The 22,029-nt window shown below is 42.8% G+C and overlaps 1 protein-coding gene across 1 annotated transcript in view; it reads left to right on the top strand.

Annotated features, from left to right (window-relative positions):
* SLC26A8 (solute carrier family 26 (anion exchanger), member 8) overlaps positions 1-22,029 on the top strand; it is an 85,668-nt gene that overhangs the window by 61,690 nt on the left and 1,949 nt on the right. Inside the window, exons 8-18 of the mRNA XM_006759050.2 lie at positions 2,148-2,295; positions 3,359-3,472; positions 5,847-5,924; positions 8,616-8,711; positions 9,599-9,705; positions 9,786-9,855; positions 10,253-10,345; positions 10,460-10,591; positions 13,710-14,057; positions 18,409-18,463; positions 18,561-18,739. Of these exons, the coding sequence (XP_006759113.1) occupies positions 2,148-2,295; positions 3,359-3,472; positions 5,847-5,924; positions 8,616-8,711; positions 9,599-9,705; positions 9,786-9,855; positions 10,253-10,345; positions 10,460-10,591; positions 13,710-14,057; positions 18,409-18,463; positions 18,561-18,739 (1,420 nt within the window). The remainder of the gene's footprint in view (positions 1-2,147; positions 2,296-3,358; positions 3,473-5,846; positions 5,925-8,615; positions 8,712-9,598; positions 9,706-9,785; positions 9,856-10,252; positions 10,346-10,459; positions 10,592-13,709; positions 14,058-18,408; positions 18,464-18,560; positions 18,740-22,029) is intronic.

The raw sequence follows: 22,029 nt of genomic DNA, 5'->3' as shown, positions 1-22,029 counted from the left end.
GGCCCGTGCGCAGAAGGCGGTTTTCGGAAAGGAGGTAGACAAGAAACAAGTATACAAGACAGGTGTGGATGGGAGAGTTGGAAGGGGTCGAACTCAGCAAACGTACCTCAATCAGAATGAGGACATTTTTAGCAAAGACCAGCTTCAGAGTACCCTAATTAAGTTAATAACAATGTACCTACCTATATAGTTTAAGTTTAAAAAATTTGGCTCTCAAAAGAAATTTTAATCATTGTACTGTTGATATTTGGCTCTGTTGACTAATGAATTTGCCGACCACTGTCCTAGGCCTTTGTATTCACTTACCACTCACTCACTGACTCACCTAGAGCAACTTTCAGTCCTGCAAGCTCAATTCATAGTAAATGCCCTATACAGGCATACCATATTTTATCTTTTATATCATAGTCTTACTGTACCTTTTCTATATTTAGATATATTTAGATACACAAATACCATTTTCAATTGCCTATAGTTTTCAGTACAGTAACATGCTGTACAGATTTGTAGCCTAGGAGCAATAGGCTACACCGTATAGACTACGTGTATACCATCTAAATTTATGTAAGTGCACTCTATGATGTTTGCACAATGATGAAATCACCTAATGACACATTCTCAGATGTATCCCCATCATTAAGCAACACATGGCTGTAGAGATAGGCGAACTTGAGCAGTCAAAAGAATCCATGAACTTGAAGATAAGACAATGGAAATTATTGAGTCTGAGGAACAGGGAGGGAAATGATTGGAGAAAAGTGAACAGAGTCTAAGGGGCCTGTGGGAGACCATCAAGAAACCAACATGCATATCATGGTCTCAAAAGCAAAAGAGAAAGAGAATGGGGTAGAGAGAATATTGGAGAAATAATAGCTGAAAAAAATGAAATTTGATGAAATACATGAATATAAACATCTAAGAAGCTCAATAAACTCCTAATAAAATGAATAAAATACTTAGGAATTAGCCAAGGAGATGAAAGTCTTACACAATGAAAGCTACAAAACATCAATGAAACAAAGAATACATACATAAATGGAAATACATCCCATGTTAAGATGTTATTAAGATGTCAGTGCTACCCAAAGCTATCTGCAGATTCAATTTAATCCCTATCAAAATCCCAATAAGGTTTATTGCAGAAACTTTAATAAATCCTAAAATTCATATGGAATCACAAGGTTCCACCAAATAGCCAAAGCAATCCTGAAAATGACTAATCCTGAAAAGTTGGAGAACTCAAATTTCAAAATTTATCACAAAGCTACCATAATTAAAACCAGTGTGGTACCAGCATAAAGACAGATATACAGACCAATGGAATGAAATGGAGAGCTCAGAAATAAACCCTTGCATATGTGGTCAAATGACAAGGATGCCAAGACCATTCAATAGGGAGAGGATAATCTTGTCAATGAACGGTTCTGGGGAAACTGGATATTCATGCAAAAGAATGAAGTGGGATTCTTACCTAATACCATATACAGAACTTACCTCAAAATCCATCAAACATCTGAATGTAAGGCCTAAACTATAAAACTGTTAGAAGAAAACAGGACAAAAGCTTCATGACATCGGATTTGGCAGTGATTTCTTGGATATGTAACCAAAGGCATAGGCAACAAAAGAAAATAGACAAATTAGACTTCATGAAAATTAAAAACTTTCGTGCATCAAAAGACTTTTTTACTTTTAAACACAGTAAAAAGGTAACCCATAGAATCGGAGAAAATATTTGCAAATCTAAAAGATTTGCATGTGAATAGAAGGGAATTCACTGAGCTGTTTAGTTATAAACCATCTTAGATGTGATATTTGCCTATTGTTTACTAATGGTCTCCAATAGTATAAATAAACTACTTCTTGTCCATCTGTTTTGGTTTTACCTGTTCTATTCTCTTTACTACATGGCAGAATCCTTGAACTTAGAACATGGCAAAGCATGTTCTCCTACTGGCTTTGGTAATTTGGCTTAGTTTGCTGAAGCTTTGGCAAGCTCTTACTTCAATTATTTTTATATCTTGCTGGGTTTGTTTGTTTGTTTGTGTTTTAAGCATGAGGCCTGCTCTGTATAATAAGGATGAAGTGGGGGAGGTGCCAATGAATGACTCCTGCTCTCCAGGAATAATTCCGCCATTTTTTTCCAGATTCCTGTTTCCTGTAATGCCAAATTTGGATAATCTTCGGGATATTGTTTTAGATGCCTTTTCCTTAGCTATAGTGAGCTCCTCACTGCTTGTATTTCTGGGCAAGAAGATTGCCAATTTCCATAACTATAATGTCAATTCCAACCAGGTGAGCAGACAGGCCTTTCTATTACTTACTCTGACCCTTAAGTCTTTGTACTCTAATCTGAGCCTCCTGCTAACATGAAGACTGGATTTTTCTGTAACCAGAGAATCTTTTAGAGTATAATTTGAACTGTAACTACCAAAGGACTTTTGAGAAGTGTGGCACACTTAGTTCTGAACCCATCAGAACTGAGTGATATTCCCCTAGAACAGATACGGTGCAGGGATGCAAGAAGATAGCATGTTGTTGAGCTAGTAGAATTCCTCTCCTTTTAATTTTATCTTCCTTTCCACCACGTCTTTAGAAGTCAACCACATTCTGCGGTGCAATAAGAAATGGTATGGAATAGCAAAACCAGGCTACTAATATAATTAAGTCAATCTCCCAGAAATAGTTTTTGTCTTTTTTTTTGTTAATATATTTTATTGTTTTTTTACAGAGCGGAAGGGAGAGGGATAGAGAGTTAGTAACATCGATAAGAGAGGAACATCGATCAGCTGCCTCCTGCACACCTCCCACTGGGGATGTGCCCGCAACCAAGGTACATGCCCTTGACCTTGTGAATCGAACCTGGGATCCCTCGGTCCGCAGGACGATGCCCTATCCATTGAGCCAAACCAGTTAGGGCTGTCTTTTTTTTTTTTTTTAATAGCTCCAACTATTCTGAGTCCAGTACTTTCCCTAGTACTCAAAAAGGAAATATGAATGCATGAGGTGTCCCACCTTTACTTTTAGGATAGTTTAGAAGGAAGAGAGAAAAATAGGACTATGTTCTCTCTGTCATTCTAAGTCCTAGTGATCATGAGAGAGAGAATAAGGCAAAAGTCTCATTTTCTCACTTTGCAAAAGTGCTTTCCTTGTGATCACTAACTAAAATGAAGTTTCAACCTAATCCAGAAATCAGATGTGCCATCTTTTGTTCTTCTAAGAACACGTCCGTGTTATGTGAAATGATATAAACAGCCTATTCGCATGCACCAGAAACAGACAGTATACCTTCAGTTCAAACTTAAATCAGCATTCTTCAACAAATAGTGGGCCTAAATTGTTTGCTATTTCTTTATAGGATTTAATGGTCATTGGCATTTGCAATGTCATCAGCTCATTTTTCAGATCTTGTGTGTTTACTGGTGCTATTATTAGGACAATGATCCAGGATAAATCTGGAGGAAGACAACAGGTATGCTGAAATAGAATTTGATCGCTAGCATTTAAAAATATTGATGTCTATTCATATGTTTTCATAGAAAGGGGTTACATTAGTTTAATCACATTGCTATTTTAATGTTATACTTGTTGGGGAGGATCTCATGTTTGCCTTAATTTTTGTTTAGATTTTTGTCTTAAAAGGTATTTGTCAATATGGAACTTGAAAGTCATTTTCTACAGAGGTCTTATTCTATGTGAGAAGTTCACACACACACACACAAAAGAAAAAAACACAACCATTTTCCATGTAACCTAAAAGATAATATTTCAGGTGAACTAACAATCACCTATAAACTTTTTTTTATATATATATATGGGCGATATATTCTTAGTTCTACTCTGGGAAAGCAATAATTCAACTCTACCACGGCAGCCAAACCAGAAACTTTCCTGGCTTCCTCAAAGGGTATGGCGAGGGGCTCTCATGATAGAGAGTAAGGTCTTTGTCTAGATGGGCCTTGGGAGTGTATGATCATCCTACCTTGGTATGATGGAAAATTATCTAGGTCAGACTCTCTTCAGGTCAGAAACAGAAGTGTCAGAAGAATCGACACTAAATTTTAGTGGGAAAGGTAAAGTGTCACATTCCATGGCTAAATTTGTGAAACAGAAGGTGAAAGCTCATAAAAATCAGAAGATTAGGCAGAAACAAGAGCGTGTGTCTAGTAAGACCATTCAGATCGGTCTACGTGGACGGAGCTTCGTTGTCAGAGAGCTGCTGCCAGACACACTGGCTTTAAGGAGTAGCCCTTTCCCACTCTTTACCAGAAAAAAGGGAAGTTGGGTTATGTAAGAAGAAGGATGTTCGATGCAAGGGCAAAAGAACTTGAAGTCATAATGAGAAGGTTTTATGAGCAGAAGAAATGGAAATGGCGATTCCAGACTTCAGTTCCCAGTGATTTTTGACAACACGCTTTGTTGATTCAGTATACAAGCATAAACTTGGGGAGAAAAGATGCACACCATTAGGAAAAACGAAATCACCGTGCAAGTAAAATTAAGTGCAGAATAAGGACAATAAGTAAAAAGTGCCATAACTTTTGCAAGGAGAGTGATGGGGGCGGTGGGACTTCTGTGGACTACTGAAGGGGGTTAGATATGTACAGATGGGGGGAAGGAAGAAGGCCTTCACTTCAGCCTGGGAGTTGCCAGTGCCTGCTGGGCAAAGCGCCTGCCTAAGGCAGCCGGGGCCCCATCCTGTTCTCTGCTGCTGCATTGCTGTCCCACGCAGCACACCCTCCTGCCAATGGCATCTCTCCGTGCCGCGCAGTGACCCTTGGTGGGAGGCATGTGTCTGGGGTGCTGGTAACCCTTCCTGGAGACCCTGACTTGCCCAGTGCAGATCCTGGTTCAGGCAGAGAATGCTGCCGGCCCCCGGCCCTACCCTTGGAGCCTCCACTTTGGTTTCTGACCTGGATGGCAAAGGCCTCTGAGACTGGCTCAGCCTCTTCATCCCACAGCAGTGGTGTCCTCTCCATCCCTTCCTCTGGGGCCTTCTGATTCACTCTGCCCAAGAGCTCCTCTATTTCTTCAGTTCCCCAGGCCTTCAGACAAGCTCAGATCTGGCTCTGAACCTCTCGGACATGACTGCCACCAAGGGCAGCTTTATTTTTGTCTGGCATAAATACAAACTCTGTATAAGCATTTGGATTTCTCTTTACTTTTCCCCGATCTAGAATCCACTTGTCTTCACTGGCTGCACCCAAACCTATCAGCCCTCCAGCCATGGCCCGGGCCGGACATGTTGGCAGGCCCATGGCAGAGGGGATATGAAGAGCCCTGGGCTTGGGGCCAGTTGGGCTGTCCCTGGTCCGTCTTCCTGCTCATTCAGTCCTGACCACTGTGCGCCCTGCGCTCCCTGAGTGGGTTCCTTTCCTCACTCCCTGCTTTCCAAGGCCTGGCCTCCTTGCCTGGTCCACGCTCCCAGAGGGAGGGGTGTTTATGGATACGGGAGGAGGAATGGTTGTGATTTCAGGGCTGACAGTGAGGGCTCTGCAAGGGCTTTTCTGAACTGTTCGAGGAGGGGTTAGCGTGAGGAGGGAGTGCAAGCCGGGGTTTAGGAGACTCCGATTCGCAGCAAACGGCTAACGCAGAACACCCAGGACAATGTGGACCTTTAGAAAGCACCCATGCGTTCATCAGCGAGTACGGGTGGAGCACCTGGCATGTGGTTAGCACTTTGACAAGACCTGACGGTGTCAACAAAAATGCACTTAATGCTGGGTGGTCACACTCAGTTACTTTTAAGAAAAACTGACGTGCTTCTCACCAAGCAGAAGCCTCGGTTGCAGGCAGGGACCAGTACGATCCTGACGGTCTCTCTCCAACCGGCTCTGTCTCCTCAGTTTGCATCTCTGATAGGAGCAGGCTTGATGCTGCTCCTGATGGTGAAGGTGGAATCCTTTTTCTACGAACTGCCAAATGTAAGTGGAACTGATCGAATAACCAAGCCCAGAAAGCCCAGGGTCCAGATTGCATCTTGGTGGGTATCTCTGAGCAGAACTGCACTCAGCACGCCCCCACGGCCTGCCCTGGCCTCTCTCTAGTGCCTTTCCTTTACAATAATAACACCTACCTCTCAGGATTGGGATTCAAATAAGATGTTATATATAATATAGAGAGAACAGCGTTGAGCTAGTAATTAGCACTCAGGAAACATTAGCCATTAGTGTTATTAATCTTCTGTTAATCACTTAAGCTCTAAAAGTAAGCTTTACAGTAAGGATTCAGCTAAAGAGACCAACACAGACTTCAGATGCCAGAACGCCCATTACCATCACAGGCGTAGACCCTCAGTGCACATTCACGCCATCTGGTTTCCCAGACCGCTTCCAGGAGGCCTGTTCTGCACACAGGTGAACTCACCCCCTCGCCTGCTTCCCCACTGTCTCTGGTTAGCTTACAATACGAGAAGGCAGGGCCTGACAGTTGAGTTATAACTGTGTTCAGCTGGGATGCTCCTATATGCTCCGGTGCCATTTCTTCCTTTTTGTGAGACCGACCATTGTGCATTGAGAGATTCCAGGCGCATTAATTCCTGGCTACAATCAATTTGTTCTCAATAGAGATCAATGCTCAGTGACCATGACTTCCTTTTAAATTTCTTTAATGTTCCCTTTAGCCATTTTTAGATAAGTACTGAGGGAGGTGGGAGGAGGGTTCCTGCCTGGTGTTGCAGCTTGGTTCCATGCTGAGGTGGCAGTCCTGAAACTGCAGTGATAGTAAATGTTACCCCATCCTTTTTTAAAAATTGATTTCAGAGAGGAAGGGAGAGGGAGAGATAGAAACCTCAGTGATGAGAGAGAATCATTGAACAGCTGCCTCCTGCACACCCCACACTGGGGATCGAGCCCACAACCCAGGCGCATGCGCTGACCGGGAATCAAACCGTGACCTTCTGGTTCATAGGTTGACGCTCAACCACTGAGCCACACTAGCCGGGCCATTACTCCCATCCTTTTGAACGTGTCAATTGCACCTGGTGAATATCAGGTTGCCACAGAGCAGGCTACCTCCAGGCTCTTGCTGCCTCTGTTCTTGTGATTCAGGGACCTTGGGCCCCAGCCAACGAACCTATGCCTGGGGTGGGATTAAGCTTGTGCTTATCACACAAGCTGTCCTCTGGTTCCCAGCAGAAGTCATCTCCAGAACTGAGGTTGTATAGCACCTTTGGTGCAATCACTATGGAGTCTATTTTAGCAAAGCCACTCAGTAATTTACTTTGAACAGAGCTGTTTTTGCTTTTTAGCTAGAAGAATCAGAACTTTTTAAAGCTCCAAACATGTATGGAGGCTACTGATAGAAGTAGGTAGCACTCCTTTATTGCAAATAGGTTAGAGAGAGAACAGCCCCTGCTTTTGGCTCCCCATGTTATGTCACGTTCTTTTTACAGCATCTGGTAGGATGTTTCTGGGCAAGAAAATGCGAACACAATCTGACCAGCGGAACATCTGAGTACTATACTAATGAGGCTCTACGAGTATTAAAGATTGCTTCCTTCCTTGAAAGGCTATGAATAGCTTGTTGCAAAACCCTTATTGGAAGAATTGTTGGAGCATCCTGACTAGGATCTCAGTTACAAAGCAGGGGACCAATACAAAAATTTAGAAAACACGATACAAAACAGTGTATTTAATATTGCTTCGATTTGTGTGAGGAAAAAAATAGAACATACCAAAATGTTAATAATTGTTATGTCTTGGATGATGGAAATTATATCTGAGATGAATTCTTCTTTACACATGAGCATCTCTAACCTTAATATCCAGACAGGTAAATTTTTTATTGTATATTGTTTTATGAAAATTACGTTTCCTCTTGATACTCCTTCCCTCAAGCCAAACATTTTGAAAAAAACCCTATGAAGTTGAGATACTTTTCCTTTCCACCACATCTCCCTGCAAATTGCAGAAAGTTTGGAGATTCCTGACTGGAAAGAAGATAAAAATGGAAAGGAAGTAATTTCTGCTAACTTCATCTTTGCTCTCCCCTCCTCTATATTGAGTCCAACTGGTCACTGAGTAACCTCAGCAATCCAGAGTAAGCTTGGCTCCGGCCATCCTGGTGGTAGGGTCAGTTCTAATTCCCAGGCAGAGCAGACAGAGGGGAGGGTGACGAGGGAAAGGCTGAGAAATGTTAAGCCAATGCAGGGACTTCATAAACACAAGAAAGTGTTTCTGAAACTAGTTTAGTTCTACTTTAAGGCCCTGATGATTTTTACAACCGAGTCTAAATTTTCATTTTCTCATATTTAAGAAAACTTTTTTCCATTAGAAAAGTAGATGTGCCTATTTCTAAAAACTTCTGAAAATTCATGAGAGCTAAAAGTGTCATCCACATTTACAAATGAACCACTATTAACATTTTGGCATATACCTGATCAATATTATTTTCTATGAATTGATATTACTTTGCATCGTTTCAACCTAACTGGGCATACAACTTTGTATTCTTGTTTGTATTTGATATATAGCATGATAGCTCATACTAGAACTTATTTAGTTATTTTGTTATTATTAGAAAATTAGAAAAAAAAAGAAAATTAGGTTGTCTGAATTTTTATTATAAATATCACAACAGTAAGTAATTTTGTATATCCACCCTTCTCCCCACAGGCTGTGCTGGCTGGTATTATTGTGAGCAACGTCCTACCCTTGCTTGAAAATATTTACTATCTACCCACTCTGTGGAGGCAGAGCCAGTATGACTCTGTGAGTGTAGATGCACTGGCTGAGGCAGGGGCAGGGGCAGGGGCAGAGAAAGAGAACAAACAAAGGACATCAACATGAAGGACACTAGCAACTCTGATGCCTGGTACTTTACTTTTGCTTCAAATAAGGAGTCGAAGCTGTTGGTGCAAAGAAATACTGCGACCTCACTCCAACTACGCAACATTAAATAAAACATAATTAAGTGGTTATAGTTCAATACAAATTTAGTAAAAAGGGTTTGTCATGCCTTGCATATTTGGTTGACTTTTGACCCGGAGACACAAATCCTAATAAGAAAGTGAGGTGCCCTGCCTGAGGAACTGACAGAGCACCCTCCTCCTCTTCCCAGCACGGACCTGGGGGACAGAGGGGAAACAGCAAGAAATAAAAGATGGGGGAATGTGATGAGGGGAGAAGGACCCAATAGAGGCAAAGAGATGTGAAAGGGGCTACTTTTTGGACTCAGATCCCTGAGGAGCTAAAAGGGTATGTGGTCCAGAGAACGGGCGGAGCTTCTGGTTCTAGGAGGAGAGAGAGCACCTCCAACTAACTCACAAGTGGCAGGGGGAGGGGAAGTAAACATTTGAGGGAGTTTCAGCCTCTCTTCTCTGTGAAGGTTCAAGTCAAGTCACCTGCTGAGAGTGGTGTTCAAGACTCCCAATAACTATTATAGGTCTTAAAATGGCAACTGCCATCTGGTGAGTGTTCTGGGTTGCTTGACAAATCGCATTTCTAATCTCAGCAAAGCCTGAGTCCATGCGGCTCTGGAATTTGTCCTCTAAACCCCAGGTGTCAGGAGGGAGAGGGAGAGGGTGTCAGGAGATAGGACTGGTGATGTCCTCATCTCTGCTTGCGATATGGTCTTCCTTTTCGCTTCTTCCCGTAAGATTATTTGGATGGTGACGTTCACAGCTGCAATTGTCCTGGGACTGGACGTCGGACTAATGGTTTCCGTAGCCTTTGCCTTCTTCGTCATCACCATCCAGTCACACAGGTACTCAGTCTCTGGTCACAGCAGCTTAGCCATGGCAGGCAAGGCAACCAGGACCTAAAGGCAAATGCATTTCCTTTCAGAACCAAGATTCTCCTCCTGGGTCAGATCCCTAACACCAACATTTACAGAAGCATCCAGGACTATCGGGAGGTAAGAATCCAAACCAGTCCCACTTCTTTGCCTAAAAGATTTTCTACAAAATCCCTTTCCTGCGGTTTGCTGCACTACAGACACGCTGGACAAAGGTGGGGTGAGGGATGCCCCATGGCAGGGTGGGCGCTGAAAGAGGCAGGTAAGTCCTGGAGTCCCGCAGCCAGTTAAGGATAATTTTAAAATGTGCTTTGGGGGGTGGAAGGCCAAAAGAGGGGAGTGAGGAAATGGCGGGAAAAGAAGAAAGCAGGCAAAGCAGGGGTGGGAATGGGGGGAAGGGCCTTGCTGGCTCTTGCCTCTTATAAAGAAGAATATAGTCTCAGTTAGGTTCTCAAGAATGTTCCTCCCTCCACGGAAGAGCTGAGAAATTTCTCTGAACTTCACATTTGTCTTGCAGATCTTGACCTTCCCTGGGGTGAAAATCTTCCAGTGCTGCAACTCCATCACCTTTGTAAACGTGTACGACTTGAAGCACATGCTGTTGGAGGAGGTCAGGCTGCCCTCCCCACTCTTCTCCACCGGCTCCCCTCGCCTCCCCCAGGGGCCCTCGCTCCTGCCACTTGCCATCTACCCAACCACATTGAAGCCGCCTTCTGCCTTTCAGGTGGAAATGGTGCGGGTGCCTCTGAAAGAGGAAGAGGTGTACAGGCTGTTCCCTGCCAGAGAAGGTGGCCCGCAGGAAGGAAAGATGTGTGAGTGTTACTGCAACTGCGATGAACTGGAGCCGCCACCCAGGGTTAGCAACCTCTTCTTTTCTGCATTTCCCTCTGCGCTTTATAAAGAAGTACAAGAGCAGGTCGTCCTTGTTGTTTTAAGAAAAGAAAACCCCCTCGGGGATTTTGACTCTTAGATGGACCACAGATCATTGGGAATTAAAGAGTTCTGCTCAGAAGGGAAGACAGGGCTTCCCCTTCGAGGATCAGATCTTGACCTGAAAGCGGGTAGGAAGTGATGGTGACTCTTGGGTCCCTACTCATGGTTAGAGACAGAGAGTCATTCCCTAGCTGTGCCTGTTTCCCAGACCTTTGGCTGCCTGATTTTATTTTTCTGAAAATAAGGGACTTATAGATTGTCTTATAAGTCCCACTAGGCGAGGGCCAAGCTGGCTGGGTTCTCAAGGATCTCCTGCCATCTGCCTGGGCCAAGGCCGTGACGATGGGCAGTCAGGGGCGGACAAGCACAGATGGGGTTTACAGCATCTGCAGGTTATTTCAGCCGATGAACTAAGTGTCATTACTTCCAACTCAGACTGGATCTAAATAGCCCTTTTCCCCAGAGCAGGCCTGCTCATTTCCCAGTCTACACCCACACACAGGAGGAGCAGCTGTATCTATGCATGCGCGACACACACACACACACACACACACGGACGCCCAACACGCAGCACCTCCTGTCCCCCTCCTGGGTAGGCCCCTGCAAACACCGGGCACTCACTCTGGTCACCCACTCTGGTTGCTATACACCCCAATGAGCGTAGGTTCTACTGAGCTCCCTGAAAATACCAGCTTTCTTGCCAAGAGGACAGAATTAACTCTCTATTTAATTTTATGTGATAGCCACACTGCACTGAGTATTGCAAAGGGCATTCACATGACATCAGCAAGTGCACTCAAGAGTAGAGTATGATCATTTGGTATTTATTAAGCTCCTATATGTGCCCAGAACTATGACACTCTGCAAAAGAATTTTTAAGGGTCTCTGGCTTCTTTTTTTTTTTTTTTCTCATTGTGATAGAAAATACGTAACATAAAATATATCATCTTAACCATGTTTAAGTGCATGGTAGTGTTAAATACATTCACACTGTTGTGTAATCCTTGCTGTCCTTTATCGTTAGGACTTTTTCATCTTGGAAAACTGGAACTCAGTACCTGTTAAGTAACACCTCCCACTCCCCCTCACTCAGCCTGTGGCAACCACCATTCTACTTTCTGTTTCTATTAATCTGACTAATCCAGGCACCTCACATATCCCTGGAATCACACAGTATTTTTTTTAATATTTCTTTATTGATTTCAGAGAGGAAGGGAGAAGGAGAGAGAGATAGAAACATCAAATATGAGAGAGAATCATTGATTGGCTGCCTCCTGTCCACCCCCTACTGGATTTCCACTGAGCCAAGCCGGCTAGGGCAATCACACAGTATTTGTCTTTTTGTTGCTGGAGTCTATCACTTAGCATAATGTCCTCAAGGTCCATTCAGGTGGTTCTTTTAAAAAAATGTTTTTTTCAGGGAAAATTTTGAACATACACAAAAGTAGAGACAAGTACAATGAGCCCCTGTGCACCTACCATCCACTTTAAGATTCAACAACTAATAGCCAGTCTTGTTTCACCCATACCCCGCCCATCTGTACTCCCGCAAATCACAGGATTATTTTGAAGCAGTTTGTAGAGATTTCAATCAAACTAGGAAGACGACTCTATTAATGTGACATAGAAGGCCACTGTTGTGTTTGATCAATCCTAACACAGACATTTTTCCACATCTCTGAAATTTGGATGCATTGTGAAGTTGATGACGAGTTCAGTATTTGCAGTATTTTTTTTCTTGAGACTGCAGAAAGTGGTGATGCCTCTTAAAACTGATGAAATAGGATAGTAAACCATACTATGCAGTATATTATTATGTTTGAAATTGTGTGTTTAGATTCTAACAACTCTAAGACTCCAGGTAACGAGAGATCAACATGAGTTCAAAAAGTCAGGGAGACCTTGGTAGCGATGGTTTGAGCTGGACAGGAGAGAGAAATTTGGCTTTCTGCCAGGTAGGGACAACTCGGACTCCCAGCCCATGGCAGGCTTGCACAAAAACACCAAGGTCGAAATAAGTATGGGGTCTCAGGATGAGAGGCTTGGTCTGGGGAGTAAGTTCAGGCAGACACAGCCTGAGTAGATTATGAAAGCCCTTGAAGGACAGGGCTGCAGAATAGATGAAGGAGAGAGAAGGAAGGCTCTTAGAGGTTTCCTCTGCCTGGGGACCTTGCACCTCCTGCCACGGAGTCAGTCCACAGCTGTGCCCCCCGAGGCCTGGCCTCGGTGACCTTGAAGCCTTGGGGAACGGCTCTCTCCTTTGAACTGGAGTTTTATTTTTTATTCACACCACTTTTTCTTTTTTTGCTGTACAATATCTACTACCTTATATACTTTTTATCTTTACAGTTTTTTTCTATTTTTAAATTTTATTTTATAAACGTTATTAGAACAATATTTTTAAAGAAACATCACCCCAAATTATACCATGTTAGCATATGAATTATTCCCATTTTTCCATGGGTCGTGGAGTTCTTATTCCCTAGGTAGACAGGGGTCCCTGTGTCTTGCATGCCATTGTGCTCCTGGTGCTCCGCAGGGTCCTAAAGCTGTACAGGCTTCAGGCCTGCGAAGAGCATGAAAGTGAACGGTAATGACAGCCCTGCTCAAGGCAGTTTTGTCTTTTTTAAGGAAGTCTGACAGAAGACCGTTTCGCCGATAAAGGAAGGCAGTGTTGAGCAAAGGGACTGATGGGAGAAGGCGCTGGAGGCTAATTAGAACCCAGGGATGAGGGAAAAGAATAAATCAAAGATGATTGTCACTCCGGCTCACTGGGCCCATGATAATGTCATTGGTGCCTGTAGGGACGTTGCGGGGAGTGGGGCTTGTGAGAGGTGAGGATAAGGAATGATGAAAGTGGTTTTTTTCCGTCGGAGCTTGAAGTGACGTGAGATACTCAAGGAAAAGCTGCAGCGTGCCTGGTCTGCGGAGAAGTTCCCTAAGGGAGTGGGAGGGAGCTAGTAGATAGAGACAGCACAGTTGCAAGCACTCCCCACCCTTGTTTGAGTCTTTTCACAGCCCTCCCCTAACTCTTGTCCCAGGTTGTTTACACAGAGCGATATGAAACCAAACAGGACCGCAAGCCATCCTCTATGAGCATGAATCAAGGCACACGTATGGACAGTGGGGACATGAGCCAATATTCATCTGAGGAACAAATACCCAACACAGTATCTTCCATACTTCAGAGAAATCAAGGGCAAAGCTATGAGAATATTTTGCTTCCTAATAAACCCTATAGAAACGACCCGAAGCCACTTCCTGACGCTTCTGGAAGTCAGGTCAGGAGTAGATCAGATTTGTCTTTCATGCCCAGCACCCACACCATCATCCTGGATTTCTCCATGGTGCATTTTGTGGATTCACGGGCTGTGGTCGTGTTGAGACAGGTAGGTACTGAGGTGGCTTTAACAAGAGCTCTGATCCGCAGCTACCACCCCCCACCCCAAGCCCCACCCTGGTTGAGTCCTATTAGTCACTGATCAGCTACTATGTGACTCCTGGGCCACTAGAAATTTGGACACTGAAGATAGTTCAAGGTCAACCAGAATAAATAGAAAATTAACCAACTCTGATTTATTGAACTGGGGTGGCTACCTAAGCATAGCATATTATTGCTCGAGGGATGAAAAAGGGGAAACTCTCAAAACCGTAAAAACAGCAATCTATGCCTCACCCAGCAACTCCTAGTGTAACCTGGGAGTTAGCTGCAAATCTTAAACAATAGCTCTGAATGCTACAGAATAAAAGCTCACCAAGAATTCTCCACTCTTCAGCTGCTCATTGTAAGAGGCACGCAGATTGAAGAAGTTGTGATGAAAAGACACCCTAAGCCTAGGGCTTGAGGCTGCCTGGTCCAGTACCTGTAGGATCATCCCCAGTTCTCTCTTCATTGCCGGCATCTTGGGGTGAAAAGAGCAGGGAAAAATTCTCCTTCAAAATCTCTGTCTCTTCCCTGGCCAGTGTGGCTCAGTTGGTTAGAGTGTTGTCCATATAACAGTGACAGTTCAGTTCCGGTCAGGGCACATATCCAGGTATGGGTTCAATCCCCGGTCAGGGAGCTTGTGGGAGGCAGCCAATTGATATTGATATCTCTCTCTCTCTCTCTCTCTCTCTCTCTCTCTCTCTCTCTACCTCTCTCTAAAAAAAACCCCAATTAAAATTTTAAAAAATCTGTGTTCCTAGGTCCTGACTTCTCTCCCACTCTGGTTTCTCTGACAGTTTTCATTTCTCTTTCTTACACAATATGGACAGTGAGATGCACAACTAACAATGTTGGCTTTAATGTTCAATGTCTCATAAGTACAATCTCTTTTTTCCAGCCAGCTTACCTCAGTCTCCAGCCCTCCCTCTCTCTCTCTTGCCCCTGTTGGGGATCGCTCAGGTTTAAACATCCTGAACGCCCACTTCCTGGCTCTGACTACGTCTACTTTTTCTTGAGAAAGGCTCCTTTGGCTGCTTTTCCACCCTTAATTCTAAGATCCCATATCATCAAGCCTTCTTATTCCTAAAGGAAATGATTCTCTCTTAAGTGAGTCCAGCTCCTCCTTGGCCTGAGGCAATAGGAAGCTTCTCAAAGCAGCAAGAACTCTGGTGGGTGGTCTGGATGTGTGCTCTGCCCTGGTTTCTGCTCCTCTGACCAGGGCTAACTCACTAATTTGTATCCGGTCTCGGTTTCCTCATCTATAAAATGAGAGGCATAGAGAGATTCATGCTCAGGGCTTCCCATCCAGGGGACCCCTTTTCCCCACTTCATTTTTCAGATTTACCTGTACATGACAATGTTGTCTTGTGAGCTTTTCCATCTTAGGTCATCCTGCTGGGCTGTGCTCTCTTCTCCCAGGCTTGTGCTCTAGTTGTTACTTTAGAGTTCATTCTTCTACATTATTAAGTGCCTACTGTATGCCACGTTGAGTGGGTACATTTATATACATGATCCCATTAATTCCCACACAGCCCTAAGAGACAAGCCATAGTTCTCCCTAAGAGTCCTGGACTCACAGTTAGTATCTGGCCTGTCCATCGCTGGGACGTGGAGCATTTGTTCCGTCCTCTCCTCCCCCTTCTCCTCTCTTGCTGTCTGGTCCTTGGCCTGACCCATGCACAGCTGCCTGTCTGATGACTTCCTGCTCCAGCCCCAACATGGAGGCCATATCAGACCCCTGCCTTTACTTTACAGCCTTGAGATTCACGGCACACTTTTACACTTTAAAAATACAGGTTTCTTCATTCCTTTTGTAATTGTTCTATCCTGCCATATTGGAGGAAATCATTTCAAATATTCTAATTGAAAACATAATGAGAAAAGCCCCAGCTGTTGTTCTCACTAGAGATAACCACTCAATTTAAGCTTCTCCCTAATCCATGGGATTTCATTTGCTTGTCATTTCGAGTATGCCCCTTGTGGCTCTTTACCAAATGACTTTATGATTTACCATGTGATCAAGAATGACTTTCTTGTTTCTTCTTGGAAGTGAAAGAAGTAGTCTGTCTGTTTTAGTTGTTTTGTTTTTGGATTTTTTTTGTGTTTGTTTGTTTTTTTGTTTGTTTCACATTTTAACTCAGTGCTCAGGGTTGGTCTATTTAATCTTAGAGTATTGAGTTTAATTGACTTGCTTTGTATTGAACTTTCTTCATTGCCCCAGAGCATACCGTATATATTGGCTGAAGTAAAGTTGAGGTCAATGGCAGATGCTTAATAATCTGATACCACTAAATTTCTGATGTTTTGCCCTGACCGGTTTGGCTCAGTGGATAGAGCGTCGGCCTGGGGACTGAAGGGTCCCAGGTTCGATTCCGGTCAAGGGCATGTACCTTGGTTGTGGGCACATACCCAGTAGGAGGTGTGCAGGAGTCAGCTGATCGATGTTTCTCTCTCATTGATGTTTCTAACTCTCTATCCTTCTCACTTCCTCTCTAAAAAAAAAAAAAAAATCAATAAAATATATAAAAAAAATAAATAAATTTCTGATGTTTTACTACAGTCAAATGCAACTTTGCAGAGCAGCTCTGAGTACGATTCTCAGGCTCCTTGAATTCCATTTCCTACTATATCATTTGACTGTCTCCGGGCCATGTTTTGCCTCCCCTGCTTAGTGAACTCTATGGAGAAGGGGATCACATGCAAATACCAATCACCAGAGATATAGTTAGTGTTCTTGAGGACCGTCAGTGTGTTTCATCACACCTGTGCCTGTCCCTATCCTAGTACTGCACTCATGTGACATTCTCTCTCTCTCTCTCTCTCTTTTTGAAATTTGTCTTTTAAAATTATTTTTTAAAATATATTTTTACTGATCAGAGAGGAAGGGAGAGAGAGATAGAGACAGAAACATCAGTGAATGTCCCCTATTTTCCCCATTGACCCCCTCCACCCTGATCCCGGCCCCCCACCCCCCAGGCCTTCACCACTATTGTCTGTGTCCATGAGTTATGCATATATGTCCTTTGGTTAACCTCTTCCCACCCTCCCCGCACCTCTTCCTTCTGAGATTCGTCATTCTGTTGCATGCTTTCATGTCTCTGGATCTATTTTGTTTGTCACTTTATTTTGTTCATTAGAGTCCTCATATAAGTGAGATCATGTAGTACTTTTCTTTCTCTGACTGGCTTATTTCACTTACTATAATATTCTCCAGGTCCCTCCATGCTGTCTCAAAGGGTAAGAGATCCTTCTTTTTTATAGCTGCATAGTAGTCCATTGTGTAAATGTATCACAGCTTTTCTATGAACTCATCTACTGATGGGCACTTTGGTTGTTGTAGCAATATTTTTGCTGATACCACTCCTAGTGCAAGGAAATAAAGGGAAAAATAAACAAAAATGATACTACATCAAAATAAAAAGATTCTGGCCAGCAAAAGAAACCATCAACAAAATGATGGTTCCCACTATATGGGAGAACATATTTGGCATGATACAGCTGATAAGGGGTTAATTTCCACAAAATATATAAAGAACTCACACAACTTAACAAAAAGAAGACAAACAATCCAATTAAAAAATGGACAGAGGACCTAAATAGACACTTCCTCAAAGAGGACATACAGATGGACAAGAAAAAGTGCTCAAAGTCACTAATCATCAGAGAGATGCAAATTAAAATGACAATGAGGTAGCACCTCACACCTGCCAGAATGGCTGCCATCAATAAATCAACAACAAGTGCCGGTGAGGATGTGGAGGAAAAGGAACCCTCGTGCACTGCTGGTGGGAATGCAGACTGGTGCAGCCACTATGGAAAACAGTGTAGAGTTTCCTCAAACAATTAAAAATGGAACTGTGGTCAGGGCCTTTGAGAAGAATGACATCTTTGATGCTGGCATCACCAAGGCCCAGTGATCCTACTTCTAGGAATAGATCCTAAGAATCCCAAAACACCAATCAGAAAGAATGTATGCATCCCTATGTTCATAGAAGCACTATTTGCCCAAGTGCCCATTCGTGGATGAGTAGACTTGACATTCTCTCTTTAAGTGAACTGTTTTCCCCTTGAGACCATGGGTTACCCTTCTTCTCACTCCCCACCCCACATGAGACGGTCTGATTCTCTTTTGTATTCTCAGCACTTTAGACACTTCCTAGCTTACAGAAGTCCACCCATCAAATGTTTATAGAGCTGAATTGGATATAAAGGTACATTTACCCCAGACAAGGGAGTAACCAAAGGGACTTTACAACCCAGCTACCTTTCCTAGGGAGTGTAGGGATCCCTCACACTGGTTTACTCCCTCCCTGCAGATGTGCAACGCCTTCCACAATGCCAACATTATGGTGCTCATTGCAGGGACTCACTGTGAGTATGCTTCCCCCTATGAAAGGGCTATGTTTGGCACCCCAGGCGCTCTCCCCCCCAGTGTATGACTCTTGTGTGTTCTGGGTTTGGTTTGTAGCTTCTGTGGTCAAGGCCTTTGAGAGGAATGAATTCTTTGACGATGGCATCACCAAGACCCAACTGTTCCTCACGCTCCATGACGCTGTGCTGTTTGCGTTGTCAAGGAAGTTTTCAGAGACCTCCGAGTTAAGCGTGGATGAGTCTGAGACAGTGATACAGGAAACCTACTCAGATAAGGTTGGATGATGTGAACATCTAGGGTGAGGGGTGAGGTGGGGCGAGAAGTGGGGGGAGAGAAAAGGGAAGACACCTGATCAGACAGAGATGAGCACATCCAGGAAAGGGTGTTGAGTATACTCAGCATTTATTGAGTATGGCTGTGCCAGACTTTGCGAAGCTGAAATGCTCCCTTATCAGTTGGTAACTAGCAGCGGACCTGAGTCCCAGGTTCCCCCACTGCCATGACATCTGGATACCGTTCAGGGCTCTTTCTCAACTGAAGAGAGGGTTACCCAACCCGCCAAGGCCTCAAGGGCCCTTTTACCAAAAGCTAGGTTAGTGCCAATGCCGTATCAATAACTAAATATTTTAAACATCTCTAGCTATACCTTTAGAATCCTCCCCACCCCACCCTTGGGGGGAATAGTAAAACTGATGAACTCACAGAGGTAAAGATCTGCTAGTCTAACACTTTGGCTATATTTCTATTGTGAATAATATAACTTACTCAACCTGACCAAATGCAAAGGAGACTGATATACAAGCCAAAATATTTAGCCATTTGTTAATACTAAGTAAAGACCTGTGCCTACCTCAGTGTTTTCAGACCAGTATCTGTGAAGGTTAACGGTTTCCTCCCAAAAAGAAAATTAAAACACAGATGGGCACCAAAATCTCACCTAATGAGTAGAAATTATTTTTAATTAAACCCCCTATTCATCAACTTACTATATTTCAATAATGCTTGAATTTTTTATGACAAAAAGAAATTATCGGAGTAACAAGTGTTTATAAAAATTTTAATAAGTAAAAGATAGCCAAGCTTGTAAAACATAGCCCTCTTTCTCTTAGAATTTCCCTACCTTTGCTGAGAATTCTCATAGGCTATGTGCCTCTGCCTATCCAGAATAGCTTTCCCCAATAGCTAGATTTAATCATAATTTTTCTATATGGGCAGCCTCGACATTTATTCAGTCTTTGTTAATGCTGTATTCATAGTAAGATTTTGTGCCTTTCTTCATATAGACAAATCCTAGACACTTTATCCTCTCTCTTTTACATTTTTATTGCTATTTAAAAGGAATAATCTTTTTCATTATATTTTCTAACTGGCAACTGCTGGTATAACGGGAACCTATTGATTTTTATTAAATTATTTGGCCATTTTGTGAATCCTTTACTAGTCTAAAAAGGTTTCATTGTTAATTCTCTTGACTTTTCTAGACAAAAAAATATTTTCCACAAATAATATAAATCTCTTCTTTTCCAGTTGCTAGAATTCTTATTTCAGTTTCACATATTATGGCATTAGCTAGCCTTCCCAGAGCAACTTAAGTGATAATGGCAAGTCTTGTCATACTCCTGAATTTAATGAGAAAAGCTTCTTATGTCTCTTTATTAAGAATAGTGGTGATAGCTGACCTAAGATGTATTTTATATTTACCATCTTTTTAAAAAGTATTTTCCTAGTTTACTAACATGCTTATCAGAACTTAAGACTTGGTAGTGAATATATCAAAATTTTCCTAGCATTTAAAATAGAGAAGAGTAGAAGGGGGAAAAGTTCCGTTCAAATGTATTAAATTCAAGATGCCTATTAAATATCCAAGTGGAGATGTCAAGAATGGAAATGAATATATGAGCCAGCAGATCAGGGGAAGGGTTTTAACTAAAAAGTCATTGGCACATAGACAGTACAGTAAACTCTCGATTTTGTGGACCTCGATAAACGGACTTTGGATTTAATAGATAAAGCTTCCAGTCCATATGTCATATGTGAACATTAACACCCTGTTAATTTTAAAACGCTTATAACCAAAATTTGGTTATTGTTGACAGGTTTGTTTGGTTTTTTTTGCTATTTTTAACAAATTTTAGCGAATAGGCCAAATGTTGGGAAAAACACTGTAGTAATTTTGCTGGCATAAACATGACATATCTACAATCATAGTCTACATATTTATATCCACGAGTCACTGCTTGCCGGTAAACAAAGCACATGGTCACACCACACTGTTGCGTGGTAAGTGGTTCTGTTATCTCCTGGTGTGACTTCCTGCAGCAATTTTAAGGCTGCTGGCGATGTTCCCACATGTGCCAAACCACAGCCCAGCCATGTGCATTTGTAAAACATATAGAAAATTTTTCTATGAAATTAAACTTTTCATACATCCTTAGTTATTTTAATTACACAAATGTGTCCAAATAAGTAAAAATAGGTAAACCAACTAATTTGTCAATTTTTTAACATGTGCATTGGGAGAACCTACTTTATTATATAATGGACTTCCCGCTTTAAGGGCACCCCCTCGCCCAAATTAGTCCGTTATATCGAGGTTTTACTGAAACAAAAATTATGGGACTAAATTAAATTGCCTGTGGGGACAGTGCAGATGGAGAGAAGGGTCTCAGAGTCAAGCCTTGGGGCATGCCGACAGTCAGAAGTCCAGAAGGAGTAGAGAAGACAACAGGAAGACCAAGAAGAAGCAACAAGGAAGGAAGGAAGGAAGGAAGGAAGGAAGGAAGGAAGGAAGGAAAGGAGGAAAGGAGGGAGGGAGGGAGGAAGGGAGGAAGGATTCTAAAATGACCTTTCATTCTGAACTGCTCTGTGTAAGGTACACTCTTTTGCAGAGGAGTGAGGCATGAAGAAATGATGAGCGGGCAGGACCTTCTTCTGTGCTAGAATCGCCACCCGCACCACCACACCGCTGCCGTAGGACCCCATTACACAGTCACTTCCTTTTGTTTCCATGAAACACTTCTGACTATAAAAGGAATTATAAAAGGAATACATGCTCATGTGGAAAATGTGGATAGAGCCAAAAACATAGTAAGACGGGGGAAAGATTCAGAATACCACACCCAGAGCCAACTAATGTTAATACTTTGCTGTATTATCAATCAAGGATTTATTTGATAATTCTTCAAATATTTATTGAGATAACCTGGCATTATTCTAGTGGCTACCAATACAGAGGTGAAGAAACAAGGCCCTTGCTCTTATGAAAACCTGTCTCCTTTTCCCAGTATGTCCACCTCCCCCCAACATGAACACCCTCCCCATTCTGTATTTAGCTACAATTTGACTACACACAATCAAGTGTTAATGTGGGCCCTCTCTGAGATGTTTCCTGACATCTGTCTTCTGCAGAATGTGTTTGTGCAATCATGAAAAGCCACTTTCTAAGGGGCTTTCTAGGCTGGTCAGCTGACTATTCTCATATCTTTATACTAAGTTCATTGCTCCTTATGAAAGGTGGTGGGCACCCTGCTTTCAAGTAGCGACAGTGTACATGTGGGGTTGGTGT

The sequence above is a fragment of the Myotis davidii genome, unplaced genomic scaffold (assembly GCF_000327345.1).
Source record: "Myotis davidii unplaced genomic scaffold, ASM32734v1 scaffold1036, whole genome shotgun sequence".
NCBI lineage: Eukaryota > Metazoa > Chordata > Mammalia > Chiroptera > Vespertilionidae > Myotis > Myotis davidii.
This window is presented reverse-complemented; position numbering and strand designations above follow the sequence as displayed.